The sequence below is a fragment of the Colletotrichum tamarilloi genome (genome assembly GCF_030869305.1).
Source record: "Colletotrichum tamarilloi strain Tom-12 chromosome Unknown Scaffold_47.1, whole genome shotgun sequence".
Classification (NCBI taxonomy): Eukaryota; Fungi; Ascomycota; class Sordariomycetes; order Glomerellales; family Glomerellaceae; genus Colletotrichum; species Colletotrichum tamarilloi.
The window spans coordinates 130,117-147,353 of record NW_026849430.1 but is presented as its reverse complement, the minus strand read 5'-3'; the positions used below and the strand labels follow the sequence as shown (position 1 = coordinate 147,353).

The window sequence follows — 17,237 nt, the reverse complement described above, 5'->3', positions numbered from 1 at the left end:
TCTTCCCTTTTCAGAAAACTCCTAAAGTCTACTGTTGAACTCTGCAATGATATCGACGAACAAGGTGAGGTCATCGGGAACCCCGTAATTCTGGACGCAAGACAATAGTCTAAGGCTTGAAGACAGAACTTAACAACGTGAAGTTCAGGCTCTTTTAGGCACAACTTTGGATTCAAACTACATACACATAAGAGACGCTACATGGTGTATGCTGTAGTTATATCGTGCCAGTGTCCAAGTCAATTAGGTGCGCAAACGCGGACAGCTTAGGCGCGGTAGTTGTTCCAGAAGCTCAGCATGCGGGTCTGCTGGCCAGCGGTGAACTCCTCGTAGCAAGAGCTGTTTCATACGTCAGCAAGAAGCTTTTGTGATTCCAAGCGGAGTATTAGCTTACTCATAGGAGTAGTCCATGTAGTTGTGGATGGGGTCGAGGCCGGCGATGCTGGGGCAAGAGTCACGGCCAACAGGGCATCCGGAAGAAGAGCTAGCCTGGGCAGGGGTATCGGCAACGGAGTCTCCACCGTTGCAACCGCCCTGGAAGGTGTGGTACAGACCGAACCAGTGACCAATCTCGTGGGTGGCAGTCTTTCCGAGGTTGAAGTTGGTCTCGCTTCCGCCGGGAACGGTGGACGACAGGATGGTGCAGCCGTCGGCGATGAAAGCGGAGGAGCCGGGGGAGGCGGTGGTGGGGAACGTGCAGATTCCGAAAGCACCTCCGACGCTCTTGAGGAAATACAGGTTGAGACTGCCGTAGTCACCCTTGCGGAGTGCAGTCTTCATGGCAGTCTGGCTGCTGTAGCCGGCCCAGGCGGAGTTAACGGTACGAGTAGTCTCGACCAGGTTGAACTGGATGCCGTGGGGGGCGAAGTTGGAGTTCATCACGGCCAACTGGTCGGTGACCATCTTGTCCTACACGCATATCCCATGTAAGTGACCGTCCTCTGTGAAACGTGCTTAAAGTGAAGCTGGAGAAAGAACATGAAGCTATGAAGCTAAGAGATCTTACGGTGATGTATCCATTGGCCACAGTCTGGGAGGAGGCCACGATGTGGAAGTAGGTAGGAACGGTGATGGTGGCCAGAGCAGCCAGGCTGACAGTACCGTTATTGGCGGCCTCCTCCTCAGCAAGCTTCTTGGAGATCTCGATGTGCTCGGCGGACGGCTCCTCGGTGGCACAGCCGAATCTAACGGCGGGGGTGACCGCGGCAGAAACGGAGGCGGCAAGAGCCGCGACGAGGGCGAGGTTGAAGTGCATATTGACAAGAGTGAGCCGGGGACCGGGGAGCGAACAGGCGACTTGGATAGGAGTTGCGAGACTGAGAGGGATGTCGAGCTAAGAAGGGGAACCTTGATGGCAAGAGATCTAGGCTATATATACTCGATCCTAAGTCTCTCTTGATGTAAGTCATCTTGTCGTTGTTGGGCTTCTATTCTCGGGGCTCTGAAAGTTGCTTGGTACGTTGCAGCGAGCTGAATCGGCTTGGAACGATCCCCTAACAGGAAGCCCAATGACAACTGTACTACAAAAGTAAAAAGGCGCGTCAGCTGATAGAAGGAAACCGGAAACGAGCCCGAGACTTGTCTTTCCATTGCTTCATACGCCTTCCTCATCTGGCTGATACCAAGACTCAGTTGCAGCTGAGGTTGAGTCGGGGTTTCCCAAAAAGCACCCGTGGAAACCGCGGGGTTCGATATCTGCTACCTTCTCTGTTCTGTGGTCAAGTTAGTATTATTGATAGCCAAGCGAGAGAGAGTCAGATTAGTGTGGGGACTTGTCCTGTGGCCCGGCAGAGGTTCTCTCCTTGCATGAAGCGATCAGGCTGAGGGGGACAATATGCTCGTCGTGATACGGTCGGGCGCCGGCTTCGACCGATAAGCTTAAATTGATCTGTTGATCAACCTGGCCTTCATGAGGGGCCGGGCGGAAGACGTGGGATGAGTCTTGGTGTTGGTCGAATGGCAGACAAGCTTCACAACTAGCGCTAGCGGTGTGTGGTTGCACTGTATTAATTCAACTGCTTGTTACTGCTAGTATGCCAAGCGCTGCCAAGACGGCCTTTCGTCCAACTGTAGAAGCACGATAGAACCTGCCTATTTAAGCAATAACTTGGGTAACACTGATGACTGAGCTTGCTTCTTCCACTATCGGCCGTTGGTGCAGGGAACGGGACGAAAACTAATCAATGTCTCGGGGTAACTATGATGGTATTGATTTCCGCGTATCAGGCTGAAGCAGAGCGACTGCTTGCCCTAAAATGGAGCTGCTTGCAGGAAGATAAAAGGACGTGGTTCTCGATGGTTTCCCGTTGAATCATAAGAGAAATGGACGGCTTAGCAGGTGTCTCCTTCGCATATGCGGCGTCCTAGCCGAACAAGGTTGGAAGATATGCGATACGAGGGAATTGATTGCCGTAGGGAGTGGAGGCATCGTAACTCCTCATTGGCTCCTCAGTGTGTGGTGCTCGATTGTATATTCCGTAAACCCCTTAACTGGCACAGCATTCGCTATTATACCGCGCTCACGGATTTTTGGTTATTCTGTGTGCAACTGAGTTATCAACATGTCTCTTCGTTGAGTCGTTACATTGCTGGTTCCGCAAAGATTGTGGTGACAGCCTCGCCTACATGATGCCGCCATAGTTACACAAGCTACGACTACCCGGCTTGGTACCCGTTTCATCTTCATAATCTGGCTTCCAAGTCCCATAGCTCATGACGTTATTCCCTATGATTAGCTTGGGGGCACCCATCCTAGCTCCTCCATCGGCCACTGGATCCAAGGCTTGTGGCTCTCATCTAGCAACTCCCACGCCTGTGATATAAGATGAATCGACCAGCCTTGAAGCCACCACTGACTCTCTAATCTCTTTAGCACAACACAAAAGTGGGCATAAATAACAATGGCCTCTTGATTCGCCCTCGGCTCTTTAAGTAAAGGTAGGAACTCATCCGACACGAAGTATTTCCAGATGAACATGTCCATGATGTCCATACCACGGCCTCCACTGTGCAGAGCAAGAGAAAGAGGGTAACCTAATTCGTCAATGGCCAAATTGTGGATGCGTAGCAATTCTTTGTCAATATTGCTGCTGCTGACACGCTTTCGTAGACTTTCCAAGGCGGCTGGTCGAACTCGCAAGTCATCACGCGCAGTAAAGAATCGTTCTTTTGCGTATGTCAACAGAGGGGTCAAGGGACCCTCGTAGTTTTTCGAATTGAGGAGTTTGATGAGAGAACAAGCTCCGGATAGGAGGAATGTCCAGTCCGGGAACGCGGATTCCCAGACAACCACTGATTCCTTCAGATAGCGTCCCGATGCCAGAGCTGAGTTTCGTAAGCAAGCGTACTGCCCGTGCAGGCGAAATCTCGAATTGACTACAAGATAGGAAGGGGAAAACGAGGTGCAACAATTCATTTCGTGATACAATCACGTAGTGATCACTTACCAAAAAATATTGTAAGAAGTGAAAACAAGAACAAGTTCTCGGCATTTCGTTCATCAAGAGCGCTCATCAACTCCATTGCTTCTCTTGAGGCTGATCGATGATAAAGCAGCGCCTTAGCCACGAGAGCCTCCTTTCGTTCTGGCCGCTGGTGGGCTAGATGTAGAGCCGATATGGAGAGCAAAGTTCGCATGACATACTCGCATTTAAGCGCCATGCGGACTACCGAGACTCGCCACATCTGGCGGACGAGGTCATCTGTTGATAGTGTCATGAATACGGCGGTAGTGAAGTTGTGGATCAGCTCCAAATCGACAAAGTTTAGGGCTTGGTCGATAGCTGGCGCCGGTCTGATAGATGTCTCTGGGTCGTCTGCGCTTCTGGCGTCAAGGCTTGTTTGCAAGGTGATTTGCATGCTGCGCATCGATATCGCCATCGAGCGACTTTGCAGGAAGTCGCACGTCACCAGGTGACGCACGCAGTTTTGACATGCTGGCTTCAGTTCGTCACACTATGGAAAGCCAGCATTAGCAGGTAAAGCAGTGTCAAGGATATGAGGTGCGCGAATGGGTCATATTGTGTGAATTCGGCCGAGGTGTTGTGGTCTGGTGTATGGACGATACTAAGCCCAGTAGGGCCCAAGGATCCATCACTAAAAGAAGAGATGGCGTGCAGGGTAGCAGTATATCATCAGACGAACCTTGATTTTACGTCTTTTGCAAGTGTGGCATCCAAGCTTGGATTTTCTGTGCGGTTTCTTCGAAATTTTGGCTGCGATCCTCCGCTCCGGAAGGACCTCCATCCCGTCCGATGCTCCTTGACACTTCCGTGCCGGATATGGGCCTGGTTCTTATCCGAAGTCGCGGACGAACCCCTGGAAGCACCTATGTGATGTTACCGGAAAGAGAGGTGAGATCTACCGGCAGCAGACACACCCACTCAGCAGGTTTTCTATAGATCTCGAGTTTATGATCCAAGATTGGCGGGAAGTCGGAAGGGCGGGGAGTTCAAGATTCCGAGCCTCCATTCGCTGATGCTGACGTTGACGCCGGCCGAAGAAATGGGTGGACGGTGTTTAAAGCCGATGGAGCTCCGCGAGGCAGTGCTCGTATCGTTCGCATAGCAACCAAGACTTCGGAAGCCAAGCCGAATGCGGAGTTGTGCCACTTGACACATCGAGATTAAGACCTTCACTGAGACTCGAAGACTAAGAGTGGAACTAAAACTCGATAATCCCAATTTGGCCTACAATGATAGCTTATACTGAGTTGTAGCCTACGAATAATCAATTTTTGTGTTCTCTAGAAATCTGTCGGCGATCTAGAAAGCCGAACCCGTGGATACTATTTTTTCGTATCCTTACTGAGGTAAACATATGAATGTCGGCCGACTATCATTCCCCCCGTAAGATGCCACCACTTAACTTTCCTTCAACTTAATTGCTATCACAGCTTCAAGGCTCAATAATGACTTCCCAATTTACCATGTATTTACCACGACCAAACTCATATGCATTTCTTAGAGACCATCTCATGCCCAGGCACCTTTGTCCCACACCCTTCAGAACTCAAGGAGAATGAAGTGGAGTTCTCTGGACTCCTGGGACTCCGCACGAAAATGAATGAAAGAGCTTTACGAGCCATATGTGAATTGATAGCACAGTATTTTGAGTGTATATACCCTAATACGAGTCCATAAAGATGGGAGTGTCAAGTTACGGGTGAGGAACGAGGGTTTGCGGGTGCAAGCCGCGTAGCCGTCCGGTACTGCCCGTGCCACTCGCCAAATGCTATTCCATGCAGCCAGTCCCTGTCACCGGACGTGCCAGGGTCGAGATGCAGAATCGAGAGCATGTTCACAACCAACATGCATTTGTTGTCTGACAAGAAGAGGGGAAGGGCGAAGGGCAACTCTTGATGGGGGTAAATCCCCGAGGTCAGAGAGCAATGGTATGATGCGAGATGCAGGTTGACTCCTATATCTTCAGCGCAACGCCCCCACCAACTTGATAAAGCCCGCGCCTTCGGCATCCCAGAGGCTCGCAATATTCAGCTCTTTGGCGGTTCAGCACAGCCATGGCAGTTAATAACGATGATGTACTGGCGGCCAATGAGGTAGGATGATATGTAAACGTTCAGCCATCTATGCCGATACTATTAATTCTTTGTCTCCTTTACAGAATGTCAACGATAATTCCTCCGTGAGCCATGTAAGCCAGCGTCCATGCTTATTTCCTCATCAGCGTGTTTGTCATGGAACTCATTCATAATCGAACAGCAAAGTCTCGCTTCATCGACAACAAGCGTAGCCAGCTCAATTCTCGAGTACCGCATCGAGAACGGCCGGACGTATCACAAATACAAAGACGGAAGTAAGCTCTCGGACGCAACTAATTTCATGCTGCAGCATCACTCACAAGACAAGAGTATAATCTGCCCAACGACGGTAAAGAAATCAATCGACTCGGTAAGGCTCTCCCTCAAAACAACACATCGAGGTCAAGTTCTAGGTACTGATTAGCACGCGGGGGAATAGATCTACAGCACAACCTTTTCATCCGGACCTTCGACGACAGACTAGGAACCGCACCACCCAACGCACGAGACTCTAACGTCAGGAGGGTCTTGGACGTGGGCACCGGTTCGGGTATTTGGGCAATCGACTTTGGTGATGAGCATCCCGATGCCGAGGCAAGTCGTAGACTGGGTCACGGAACGAGGTCTTATAGATAATAACCGCTCAATGTGCAGCAGCGCTTATACCCATACAAATAAATCAAATATAAGGTTCGTATTTAATTATTTAGCTCATTTCTCGCGCTATATTTAATTATTTAATAATTAATTAATAGATTTAACTAATTTCCTAATTAGGAATTAAATAAAGCTATTACGAAAGTCCTTATAGTACTAACTTATAGACTTTACCTCGATTAGCTCTTCTAATTAAAAAATTAACCTCCTATTTTTATAGTACTACTATAAAGCTAGTTCTTAAAATATTAAACTTCTTTTAGTATAAAAAATCTTATTAATAATCGCTATAAGATTAAAGTTAACTTTATAAAACTAAATATCCTCTCGTAGTTTATTACTATTATAGGGATTATAAAAATATTAAGTATAAGCTTATTTAATATTAAATAAGTTAGCTAATAGTTAATTTATTATTAAATTAAGTTAAGGACCGGCTAAAGGATAATCTATAAGTAATATTAATTAAGCTTAGGCACGTAGTTAATTATTACGTTTATTATTTAAAATATTAACTATTACTAATATTACGAGTTTTTTATAATACTCTTTAGAATTATAAAGGTATTAAAAATAGCTTATAACTATTATAATAAAAAAGGAGGATTTAGATAATAAAAAAGAGGAGGACTTATTATCTCGTTTATATATTATTTTTATTAGTAATTATAAAATCCTTTTTTTATATTAAATAGCTAGTAGCTCTATTTAGGCATATCTTACCTCTTTTCTAGCTATTTTAATCCTTACTTAGAGTAAAGAATAATTATTATAGTATAGAGCGGAGAGTTATTTAATTTAATATAATACTTATTAAGGATTTGCTAAGTATTAATAACTAATAATTAGAAATATCCTTATAAGTTAAAATTATTATTAAAAAGTAGCTTTACTCGCTCTTTAAGTATATATTTAGACTAAATATAATAAGGGATACTATTTAAAATTAGAAATTAAAAAAGAGGTTAAAATATAAATTAATAACGAGCTAATTATTAACGAGGTAGTATTATTTACGTTAATTACGATTATAACGCTACGATTTAAGAAGCTATAAGATCTATTTCTTTTTTAAAAAGTTTATTATATAACTTCTTTTACTTCTTAAAACGGTTAATAAAATACTTAAGACCTACTATTACTTTTTATAAACGGCTATAACCGTTTTTTTACCCTAGCCCTAATATCTTATTATTTAAAAATAAAATAGTTTAAGTACTATTTTTAGCTTAATTAGTAATTACTAGTTATTATTATTAAGAACGTCCTTAATAAGGATCCGTTATTTTAAATCTTTATAAACTTAACTAGTTATTAAAAAAGTATAAATTTTTTTTTTTTATAAAGAGCGCTATATTATAAAGTATATTGAATTCTATTTTATATTATTATTAAGTATTAATATAAGCTCTTATAACGACTCTTTAAAAAGAGTAAATATATCGTTTTTATTAGTTTTATTACTAACCTCGAAGAAGGCCTTATATTATTAAAATAATAAGTAAATAAATTTAATAACGTTCCGAAGCTTATTAATAAGGCCCTTTATATACTAAAGGTTAAGATCTTTTTAAAGTTACTTAGTATTAATTAATATATTTAATTCTTATTTAAATACTTTTTTATTATTATTAAATAAAAAGGCCTTACTAACGAAGTTAAGAATATAACTATAGTACCTTATTCTTTAATTAAAAATATCTTCTTAGGTATAAGTATAAAATAATATAGAATATAAGTACCTTAGGTAAGTGTCGTTATTTAAAGTATTATTATAAATAACTATTCTGAGTTAGTTACCTAATTCCTAGTTTTTTATTATTAATTTTATAATCTAAGTAATATTAGCCCTATTATAAGTACTATATTATTATTATAAAGTAATAAGGTATTATATTTATTATTTAATATAGTTTAAAAAATAAATAAAAATAGTAATAATAGTATTCCACATTAGCGAGGTTTATAAATTAAATAATAAGTAGATTTTTATTATTAACTTCCAGATCTCTACCCTAATTATATTTTTCTTTTTAATAAAGATCCTACTTAGCTCCTTTTTTATATTTTTATATAATAATAAGAGTTTATTAGTAATATTATAATTTAATTAATAAAAGAGGGCCCGGAAGTAAGGATTATAAAAAGTTATAAATAAGCTATTATTATTAATAATATATTTAATTACTAATTCCTTAATTCTTATTACTTAGCCCTTCGTAATAATACTAAAAATAAGTTTCTATTTTTTTAGTATAAAGTTATATTTAAAGGATTTTAATAAATATAATAACTTATTAGAGCTTAGATTTATTATTTAGTATTTTAATTTTAAATAAACTATTACTAAGCTCGTAATTACTATTTTAAAGTAAGTAATAATACCTATTTTGTTATAATAATAATAAAATTAGAAGACTTTACCTCGAATATTTCTATTATAAATCTTTTAAACAAAAACCCCCTCTAAACGGATTTATAACTTCCTTAGCCTTATACCCTTTTATAATATTAAATCGTTATTAATAAAAGTCCTCCCTTTTTAAATTATTTTTGGAAAGGTAAGGAGGTTATTACAATTATTAAAATTAGTTAATAATACGAGGCTAGTATTAATTAAGGTTTATAACTACGAAATAATCTAAAATAATAACTACGTACTAAAAATCGTATAACTTATTACTAATTAATTAATTATAATATAATAAATTAATTAATATATAATTTAATTAATTTTAATAATAATTATAGTAGTTATAAAAGGTTAGAAATAGTAATACGTAACTTCGTTAGTTTTATTAATATTAAAAAAAGGGAGTATTATAAGTTTTTTAGATTCCTAAATATAGTAAGATACTAAATCTAGCGCTCTATACTATTTAAGCTTTTTTTTTTTATAATAATTATTAATAATCTATTTAATTAAGTAGTATAATACTAAACTTATAATTATAAATAAGGAGTCGTAAGTTCGAATCCCGCTCTAAGTATTTATATTCTTAATTATAAACTTTTATAGGGTATAGTTAAGAATATTAATTTTTAATTAGCCCGGCCCCGGATTTTCTTTTTTCTAAGCGACCTTATATTTAATTAAATATATTAAATATAGGGCCTTATAATATTTAATTATTTAACTAGCTAAAATTCCTATATTTAACTATTTGTTTGACTTATTTGTTTGATTAATTTGAATAGGTATAAGCGCTGATGCGCAGGTCATTGGCGTCGACCTATCAGCTGTTCAGCCAACATTGTATGAGCCTCCCTAAGTCCACACCAACTATCATGTCTCTGATGCGAAAACTGACGTTGCACTACAGCGTGCCGCCAAATGTGCAGTTCCAGGTCGAAGATATCGAAGAGGACTGGCACTTCTCGCTGCCCTTTGACTACATCCACAGCCGAATGATGACGGGTAGCATAGTAGACTGGAAGATCTATCTCCGCCGTTGCTTCGAGTGAGTTCTGCCCACATCTTCCTTCCTACAAACACGCACAAAGCATCTCCGCCGTCTAACACACGTAACTCTCGCAGCAACCTCAACTCAGGAGGTTACCTCGAACTCAACGACATTGATGCAATCCCCCTCTCCGATGACGGCACCCTCACCGAGGAATGCACCCTTAAGAAGAGCTTCAGCCTCTGGTCCGAAGCTATCGCGATCCTCGGGTCCCCGTTCGAGAAGTTTAACCGCCTAGAAGGCGTCCTGGCCGAGGTCGGGTTCGAGGACGTTCGCGTTGAGCGGTTCAAGTGGCCGACGAATAGCTGGCCAAAAGACCCCAAGTTCAGGGAGCTGGGGATCTGGAATCATGAAAATATTGCGCCGCACTTGGAGGGCATGTTCATGGCTGGGATTACCCGCGGATTGAAATGGACCGAGCAGGAAGTTCACGAACTTGCTGTCAAGGCGCGAAAGGACTTTGATGATACGAGCATACATGCTTACTTCCAGATGTAAGTGAGCTCTCTTGATAGCGTGATATTTGTATGACTAACTTTGATAGCTGGTCTATCTATGGGAAGAAGCCCGTGAAGGCTTGAGGATTCAACTTACAATGAACTAGAAGTCTCATTTCTCTACGGGTGTCGAATATAAAACGTGGGCTCCAACATGAGAAAATCTTCTTGGACCTAGAATTGTTCTCTCTCCTTGTGTGCGGGTGCGGTGATCTCAACTTGGAGAAAAAGTTGGCTTCGATTTCGTTTTGCTCAACATAGATAGCCACCATCGCAACCTCGGTGTGTGGGCTTTCTAACATTAGGTTTGGTATCTACGCCGCACAGGCGCATAGTCGCATGCATTTGTTCCTAGTTGCAGGGGTGATATGCACAACCACGACCAACCAAGGGGTGACATCGAACATTACATTTTCTTGTCTACCCTAGCGGAAGAGGGGTAGCAATGGAGAGCAGATATTGCATGCTACCTTGCCGAATGAACCGATACTCACTCGCTCCCGCTTCTTCAGTGGAACCTCTTCCCACTTCCTCGTTGGAACCCCACGGAATTCTTCAACACATAGCAAAATCACTCTTATCTCTAGAATCCATCAGGCCATCCCACTACCAGAGACATAAGTCATATCATGCAAACAACGAATGATGAACATCTGGCGGCTGACGAGGTATGATTTCTCGCGACCTTTCAAGTGCTCGAAAAGGTGTAGAGATTCCATATTCTGAGACTGTATTCCCTTCCAGACTGACACCGATGGCTCATCGGTGAGCAATGTAAGCAACTACTACGCCTTACTACTGATCCCTCAGCAATATACACTCTGAACTCATCTTTGCTTCAACAGGCAAGCCTGGCTTCGTCTACAACGAGTGTGACCAGTTCTATTCTGGAGTATCGTATTGAAAATGGGCGAACCTACCACAAGTATAAGGACGGCAGTGAGTTTGAAGTCTCCGCAAAGAGTGGAACAATCAGGCAATATGCTTATGATCTTACCAGAGTACGCCGCCCCTAACGACGAGAGAGAAAGTGATCGCCTTGGTACGTCATCTGCTCATTAGACTGATGCTATTAGTACATGCCTCCAGTTTAACGAGAATGAGACTGATACGACCGCATCAGACCTTCAACACAATTTGTTCATCCGGACGTTTGATGATCGACTCGGTAGTGCGCCACCAAACGATCGAGACGCAAAGGTCGGCAGAGTTCTCGACATCGGCACCGGATCCGGAATCTGGGCCATTGACTTTGGCGACGAACACCCAGAATCCGAGGTAGGAGGACTTATCTTCTCAGTATCAGTAAGAGAATTCACACAAGCTAATTTCTTTTACAGGTCATTGGTGTTGATCTATCGGCGATACAGCCTCTATTGTAGGAAGAAGGGCACTTCCTCCAAGTGAAGCTCTCAGCTGACGAGTGCATTTCAGCGTGCCACCGAATGTGCAGTTCGAAATTGACGACATCGAGGAGCCGTGGCTGTTCTCGAGGCCTTTCGATTACATCCATAGTCGCATGATGACGGGCAGCATCAGAAACTGGAGACGATTCCTCCAGAACTGCTTCGAGTGAGCCCCACGTCTCTCTTGGACAGTTGTGAACGCTGAGAAATGATCCTAGTAACCTCAACCCCGGCGGCTACCTTGAGCTCAACGACATCGACGCCGTACCCGTCTCAGACGACGGGACCCTCACGGAGGACACCTCGCTGATGAAAAGCGTTCGTCTCTGCTGCGAAGCGATCGCCAAGTTAGGGGTGCCCTACGAGCATTTCAGCCGTTTCGAGGGCGTTCTCAAGGAGATTGGCTTCGAAGACGTGCACATCCAGCGATTCAAATGGCCCACCAACAGTTGGCCCAAGGATAAGAAGCACAAGGAGATTGGAATTTGGAACTACGAGAACTTTGCTCCTAATTGGGAGGGCTTTCTTATGGCGCCGCTGACCCGAGCTCTCGACTGGACGAAAGAAGAGGTCATTATCCTCGCCATGGAGGCTCGGAAAGACTTTGCGAACAGGAACATTCATGCTTACTATAACATGTGGGTTATTCTTACTATCCGGCTTATCATTGAGCTAACTTGAGCAGTTGGTCTATCCATGGAAGGAAGCCAATGACGACTACATAGGTCTAGCCATCTGTTGAATAGTCCCTGAACGTAGACTGTTGGTGTCGTGTCGAATGGATGATGACTGTGTTTTTGAAATAGCTCAAGGTGACAAATGTCTATTGACTGAGAATTCGTGGCGCAAGGTAGAGTAGTTAAAAGATGGCGTTGAAATCAGGGGCTAGATCGCATTTCTCGTTCACTTGGGGCGATGAGCTAGATCCATCCTACTCAGGGTTCTCAATAAGCTTTCGTTCCGACAGGAACATACCAGTTTAGCCTTGGTGCAACTTTCGTCCTCGAATCATAGATTAGAACTCCTAGTAGCCTCTATCAATACCGGTGATGGACTCATATTTTCGACTAGACGTATGACCCATCAACGAATCCTCTCCCATAGAGCAAAATATCCTCAAACGGATTACTCGCCCTCAAGACTCTCCTCCTAGGGCTCCCCCGATCAACGCAACTAACATATCCGGCCGAAGTCTCATTAAACCTTTGCCGCCCCCTCGCAACGACCCGGAACTCAGGCACCAGCGGACCCAACCTCTCCAGCTGTCCACCGCCCTCCCGCGATTCAACCTCCACCCCGTCCTCCCACGCCCAGAACCCGTCTTCGGCGTCACAGGGGAAATCAATAGTCAAGCGGGCCGCGACGGATGGCGGTACACAGTTGTACAGCTCGCGGAACTCGGGCAGCAGGCGACGTGTGACGGGGCAGTCGGCGTCGAGCCAGAGGTAGATGCTCTCCGCCTGGCACGATTCCTGCTCGGAGAGTATGTGCCACATGGAGGCGCCGTTGAGGTAAAGAAAATTGCCGCTGTCGTGGCGGAGGGAGATGTTGAGGCGGCGAGCTTGATGGAGGTACCTGGGACGGGGCCAGCGGAGAATGCGGTGGAGGGTTTGACCGTCGGTTATTGTTAGGGTTTTGGCTTCCCTAAAGGACTCTATGCTTTCGCCGTATCTAATGGGAGCCATGATTAGTGGACTGCTCGTCGGGGCAGGGAGAGGAGGGTAAGCTCACATCCGCTTACAGGACAGGAGAAGAGACATGTAAGCTTGCTTCTTGTTCCCGTCTATTTCGCGTCCGTCTCGTATGTCCTCCCATAACCTCTCGCATTTCCAGTGATTACACCAAGGAGACGTCATCCTTTTGAACCATTTCGGATGAGGCTGGACCTCCGCTGTGGAAGAGGACTTTTGGAAGTCTTTGGCAACCCCGATTTGACGCTCATCAGGCGCTTCATGATCTGTGATACAGGGAGAGAACAAGAGTTTCCTATTTCGTAGAAAAGCATGTCGCTCGACCCCGGCCGAGACCCAGAAATGTCTATATATCTGATGCCGGATTTCGGGGGGTAGCTGCCGAAAGAAGGTCGACTGGCCCTGGTGATGCTCTTTCCTCGGTGCATTTGAACTCGCTTGTTGCATAAACTCTTCGTCGGCGGGGGTTTCGTTCAAGTTGTTTCCATCGCAGCTGACTTCTTCCCTTATAGGTTCCTCTGCTATGGGCCGGTCCAAGGTCATACAATCCTCCTCTATAGTTTTCGTCGTGAACAGAGATGACGTTGAGAACGATGACCTGAACGATGATCTGCTAGCCAAAGATCTTCCGCTAGTACTTGACTTGTCGTCAGGCCGTGACTTTTCTCTCATTGAAGCTTTTCTGAGAACCCGCAGGCACTTCTGAGAGGCTCTATGTAAGAGACTTGGCTGATCCATAGCCTCATCAAGATTCGTAGTCTTGGTTTCGAGCGTCATCTTGGTGGTCTGCTGTACAGTATGGAGTTGAGGGATCAAGAGAGGTCGAAGAGTTGTCGTCGTTTCAAGAGTCTTGATTCTCAACAAGAGAGTGCGGAGAGACGCAGGAAGAGGACGTGAGGACAGGCAAGGCAAGGGTATCACTGGGGGGCTAAGAGGGAAGCCAGACCAGATATAGATGGGTTGTTTGCTTCGCAGTGTCTCGGATAGCTACTTGCACCCTCGAGGCAAGCCGTATGGGACCAATCAAGGCTGTGGGATGTTCAACTGACCCGGTAACTTGGTAAAGAAGCCCTCGCCTTCGCCCAACCAGAGTTGCAGTTTTGGGAATTCGAGCAAACTTGACGGGGATGTTGCGGAGAGGGAAAAGGAACAAACACGCCTTGCACATTACCCATGGGCCATGGCACGCCCCATCTCTCCCCCTCCATAAAGAAAGATGCGCCGATTCGTACATAAAAAGCAAGGATAATCAAAGATTGCCCAGGCTCTTCCTAACAAAAAGAGCCCACTCTCTGAGTGCGACCGGTTCTTCCTTGTGATGGGGTTGGGCGGACTGAATGCGGCGTATGCGATAATGCGGCACATGGGGTCCATCTTGTCCCATATTGGGGAGCTCGTCTCCAAAGACCCAAGTTCCAACAGATAGAAAAGGGAAAAAAGTTACAACCAACGAACCAACCAGCCCAACCAGATCCAAACAAAATTGGTACCGAAAGGGAGAGTCTCCGCTGTCTGTCGCACATTCGTTTCCATGCGCACACAGGGCACATTGAGACCGCGCAGCTGCCATCTCGCTGCAGGCGCTGTCACAGCGATAGGATCGCGTACCTTGTTGACGAAAGGGGGCGAGCTGGCGCGGGATTCATTGCGGATCGCTTCCCGTGGTGAGACAAAGATCATCGGTTGTGTTCGCTTCGCCTCTCTAGTCCTTGAGACTTGACGACCGTGACGACTTGCTCAACTCGCGAACTCATGGTTGGCGTCACCGCGAAGTCGGGGGCGAGACCGTGCCCCCCTTGAAGCCCACAAATCGCGCCCACTTATAAGCCAGGTCACCTGTAGCTTCTTATGTCGAGATACTAGGCAACGGAATAGCTGTGAGTCTGCAGCTATCTTCACAGCTCAGAAGGTGGCCAGTACTATCGAATCATATGAGTGAGTGATGCTCGTCGGCGAATGTGACAATTTTGCCCGGGAATGAGGCGCCGAAACAGGCAAGAAATGTCTTGGTTCGGCCTGGGTGATCCCGCGCCTCGTGAGCATGACACAGCCGTGTGTGTATGTGTGTGTGTGTCTCGCGGATAGAAATCGCATGGTTTTCCGCCCTCGACATTCCTGGATCTAAGCGAGTTCAAAGGGCAACGGCCTTGCGTGCAGCTGCAACTTGGAAGCCAATACCTCTGGTAAGATCACGCCCGTTGCATGTGCAGGCTGCATGGCGTCAAGCTGTCATTGCCACCTCGCCGTTGGCACATGCGGATATAGATGTGTGAATACTCCGTGCACTGGAGTAGGTAGTTGACGATGAGCCGCCGTCAGACCGTTGAAAGGCTTGGCCCTGCCCATGGCGGCCCCGAAGGCGTTCAAGGGAATCGACTATTGGCCCGGCTCCCGTCGACAGCGTTCTTTTCTCCTCAGTATCCGTCGACTTCCCATGTCCTCTCGACGCAACCGCGTCAAGTGGACCATTCGATACAGCGTACACCCTCTGTGACCTTGGCCTCCTGAGTCCTGGGGACCTAGGCTTAGGCTGCCTTGCCCCGGGGAACTGGGGGAGGGCCGCCCGGTCGACGGGCTGCCCGATGTGGTGAAGTGCAGGGCATCGAGGCTTATCCTTGACCACAGCTCCGCCCGGCCGCGTCGACATGCGTGGAGTGCACTGGAGACCACTGGGGACAGAAAGCGCCCAGAGGATCGAATGGGTCGAGACAGCCCAACGACCCGTGCATTGGTTTGCTGCAAGTTGGCGATGGGCAGGCCGTATTGAGTGCTTGTTGGAAGTCTGCATATTGGAAAGGGCCAAGTCTCGGTTTATGGTTAGTCTGCCCTTCTTCAGACGGCTGAGGGCGTCGTATCGTGAAAACTGCATGGGTCGTTGAGCCACAGCTCCTCGCCGTCTCCCCGTCGTGAACATGTGTCCATCCTTTGTGTCTGGGAAAGAAAGTCCGATTGTGATCAACAGGCTGCTTGACACAGCAGTGGACTCGCATGAGGCCATTCAGGCAATATCTCTGGAGCCAGAGCGTCTAGGAAATTGCTGGCGTGACTGGGTCATGGATGCTTCATGTATGCAGGCGGCAGGTCCTTGTCTGCTAGTTGGTTGCAGCACAAGTCACATATCAGCAGGCCGTCTATGCCGAGCCCAGATCGAGCCAAGATGTGACCAGGGAAGAGCAGTGCCAGATGGCGATGGTAGCGTGACAGTCCAGGACCCTGAAAGATGCATTGCTGAGGTCGGATGAACCCCTTGAACTCTGATCCGAGGTCTCATCATGGTGCTCTCTGAATGAGACAATTCGTACGCGCAAGATGGGTCTTGCTGAGTGGCATGAAGTGAGAAGTTCGAGGAAAAGCCATAGAGCTATGGTTTCCCCGACCGCTGAGCCCATTGTGATGACACATTAATGGAAAGTCGGCAGGGAGGTTGGGAAGGGTGGTCAAACGTCAAGATGAAGGGATCACAAGACGCAGCAAGGAAAAGCAATGGCAGTTACACGGCACTTACAGGGCAAGCGGAAGTATTTCGTACCGTTCGGGGCGAGTTTTCCGAGCTGACCTAAGCAACACCGTTTTTGGGTCTTGTCAATTGAGTTTACCTTCCCGTCGCCTGGGACGAGCGTTATCAGGTACCATTAGGTAACACCAGAGCCCGGGATACAGCGACCTTCAGCGCCGGGTATCGACAGTCTTAGCAAAGACGCGCTGTAACACTGGACCGCGATTGGCGACAGCCGTTGCTGGTACCTTATCGACAGTTTGGGACTGACTCGGGCAATCAGATAACGATAAGACATGAGAGTTGAGGGAACAGAACACCAGACGAAAGAAAAGGCGGGGGGCAATTGGCAGCTGCAAGCACTGAAAAGCGATGCAACGAAAAGCTTGGCTGCCCAAAAGTTGCAGGCGAACGCTTCGTCCAAGCGCGCACCTCGAAGGGAAGAAAAAACAAGACTAAAACAAAACACCTTGACTTCCCCCATCCC

At 45.6% G+C, this 17,237-nt stretch overlaps 8 protein-coding genes across 8 annotated transcripts; 3 read left to right on the top strand and 5 right to left on the bottom strand.

Moving 5' to 3' along the window:
• Positions 1-266: 266 nt before the first annotated feature.
• CTAM01_10372 (metalloprotease) lies at positions 267-1,255 on the bottom strand (the record flags this gene model as incomplete). The annotated part of the gene is made up of 3 exons (XM_060526387.1): positions 267-339; positions 395-909; positions 1,007-1,255. The coding sequence occupies 3 exons, from the start codon at positions 1,253-1,255 to the stop codon at positions 267-269; spliced, it is 837 nt and encodes a 278-aa protein (XP_060378983.1).
• Positions 1,256-1,368: 113 nt separating this feature from the next.
• Positions 1,369-1,611, bottom strand: CTAM01_10371 (uncharacterized protein; the record flags this gene model as incomplete). The annotated part of the gene is made up of 1 exon (XM_060526386.1): positions 1,369-1,611. One exon carries the CDS (start codon positions 1,609-1,611, stop codon positions 1,369-1,371), a length of 243 nt encoding a protein of 80 aa, XP_060378982.1.
• Positions 1,612-2,731: 1,120 nt separating this feature from the next.
• CTAM01_10370 (uncharacterized protein) lies at positions 2,732-3,879 on the bottom strand (the record flags this gene model as incomplete). Its single annotated transcript, XM_060526385.1, has 2 exons — positions 2,732-3,324; positions 3,447-3,879. The coding sequence occupies 2 exons, from the start codon at positions 3,877-3,879 to the stop codon at positions 2,732-2,734; spliced, it is 1,026 nt and encodes a 341-aa protein (XP_060378981.1).
• Positions 3,880-5,666: 1,787 nt separating this feature from the next.
• CTAM01_10369 (methyltransferase domain-containing protein) lies at positions 5,667-6,175 on the top strand (the record flags this gene model as incomplete). Its single annotated transcript, XM_060526384.1, has 3 exons — positions 5,667-5,814; positions 5,868-5,909; positions 5,979-6,175. The coding sequence occupies 3 exons, from the start codon at positions 5,667-5,669 to the stop codon at positions 6,173-6,175; spliced, it is 387 nt and encodes a 128-aa protein (XP_060378980.1).
• Positions 6,176-9,484: 3,309 nt separating this feature from the next.
• On the top strand, positions 9,485-10,241 carry CTAM01_10368 (methyltransferase domain-containing protein; the record flags this gene model as incomplete). The annotated part of the gene is made up of 3 exons (XM_060526383.1): positions 9,485-9,657; positions 9,735-10,154; positions 10,205-10,241. 3 exons carry the CDS (start codon positions 9,485-9,487, stop codon positions 10,239-10,241), a joined length of 630 nt encoding a protein of 209 aa, XP_060378979.1.
• Positions 10,242-10,786: 545 nt separating this feature from the next.
• Positions 10,787-12,244, top strand: CTAM01_10367 (methyltransferase domain-containing protein; the record flags this gene model as incomplete). The annotated part of the gene is made up of 6 exons (XM_060526382.1): positions 10,787-10,825; positions 10,902-10,931; positions 11,003-11,158; positions 11,247-11,435; positions 11,611-11,729; positions 11,782-12,244. 6 exons carry the CDS (start codon positions 10,787-10,789, stop codon positions 12,242-12,244), a joined length of 996 nt encoding a protein of 331 aa, XP_060378978.1.
• Positions 12,245-12,630: 386 nt separating this feature from the next.
• Positions 12,631-13,248, bottom strand: CTAM01_10366 (uncharacterized protein; the record flags this gene model as incomplete). The annotated part of the gene is made up of 1 exon (XM_060526381.1): positions 12,631-13,248. One exon carries the CDS (start codon positions 13,246-13,248, stop codon positions 12,631-12,633), a length of 618 nt encoding a protein of 205 aa, XP_060378977.1.
• A 2,227-nt stretch (positions 13,249-15,475) lies between these two features.
• Positions 15,476-16,168, bottom strand: CTAM01_10365 (uncharacterized protein; the record flags this gene model as incomplete). Its single annotated transcript, XM_060526380.1, has 1 exon — positions 15,476-16,168. The coding sequence occupies one exon, from the start codon at positions 16,166-16,168 to the stop codon at positions 15,476-15,478; it is 693 nt and encodes a 230-aa protein (XP_060378976.1).
• Positions 16,169-17,237: the final 1,069 nt, after the last annotated feature.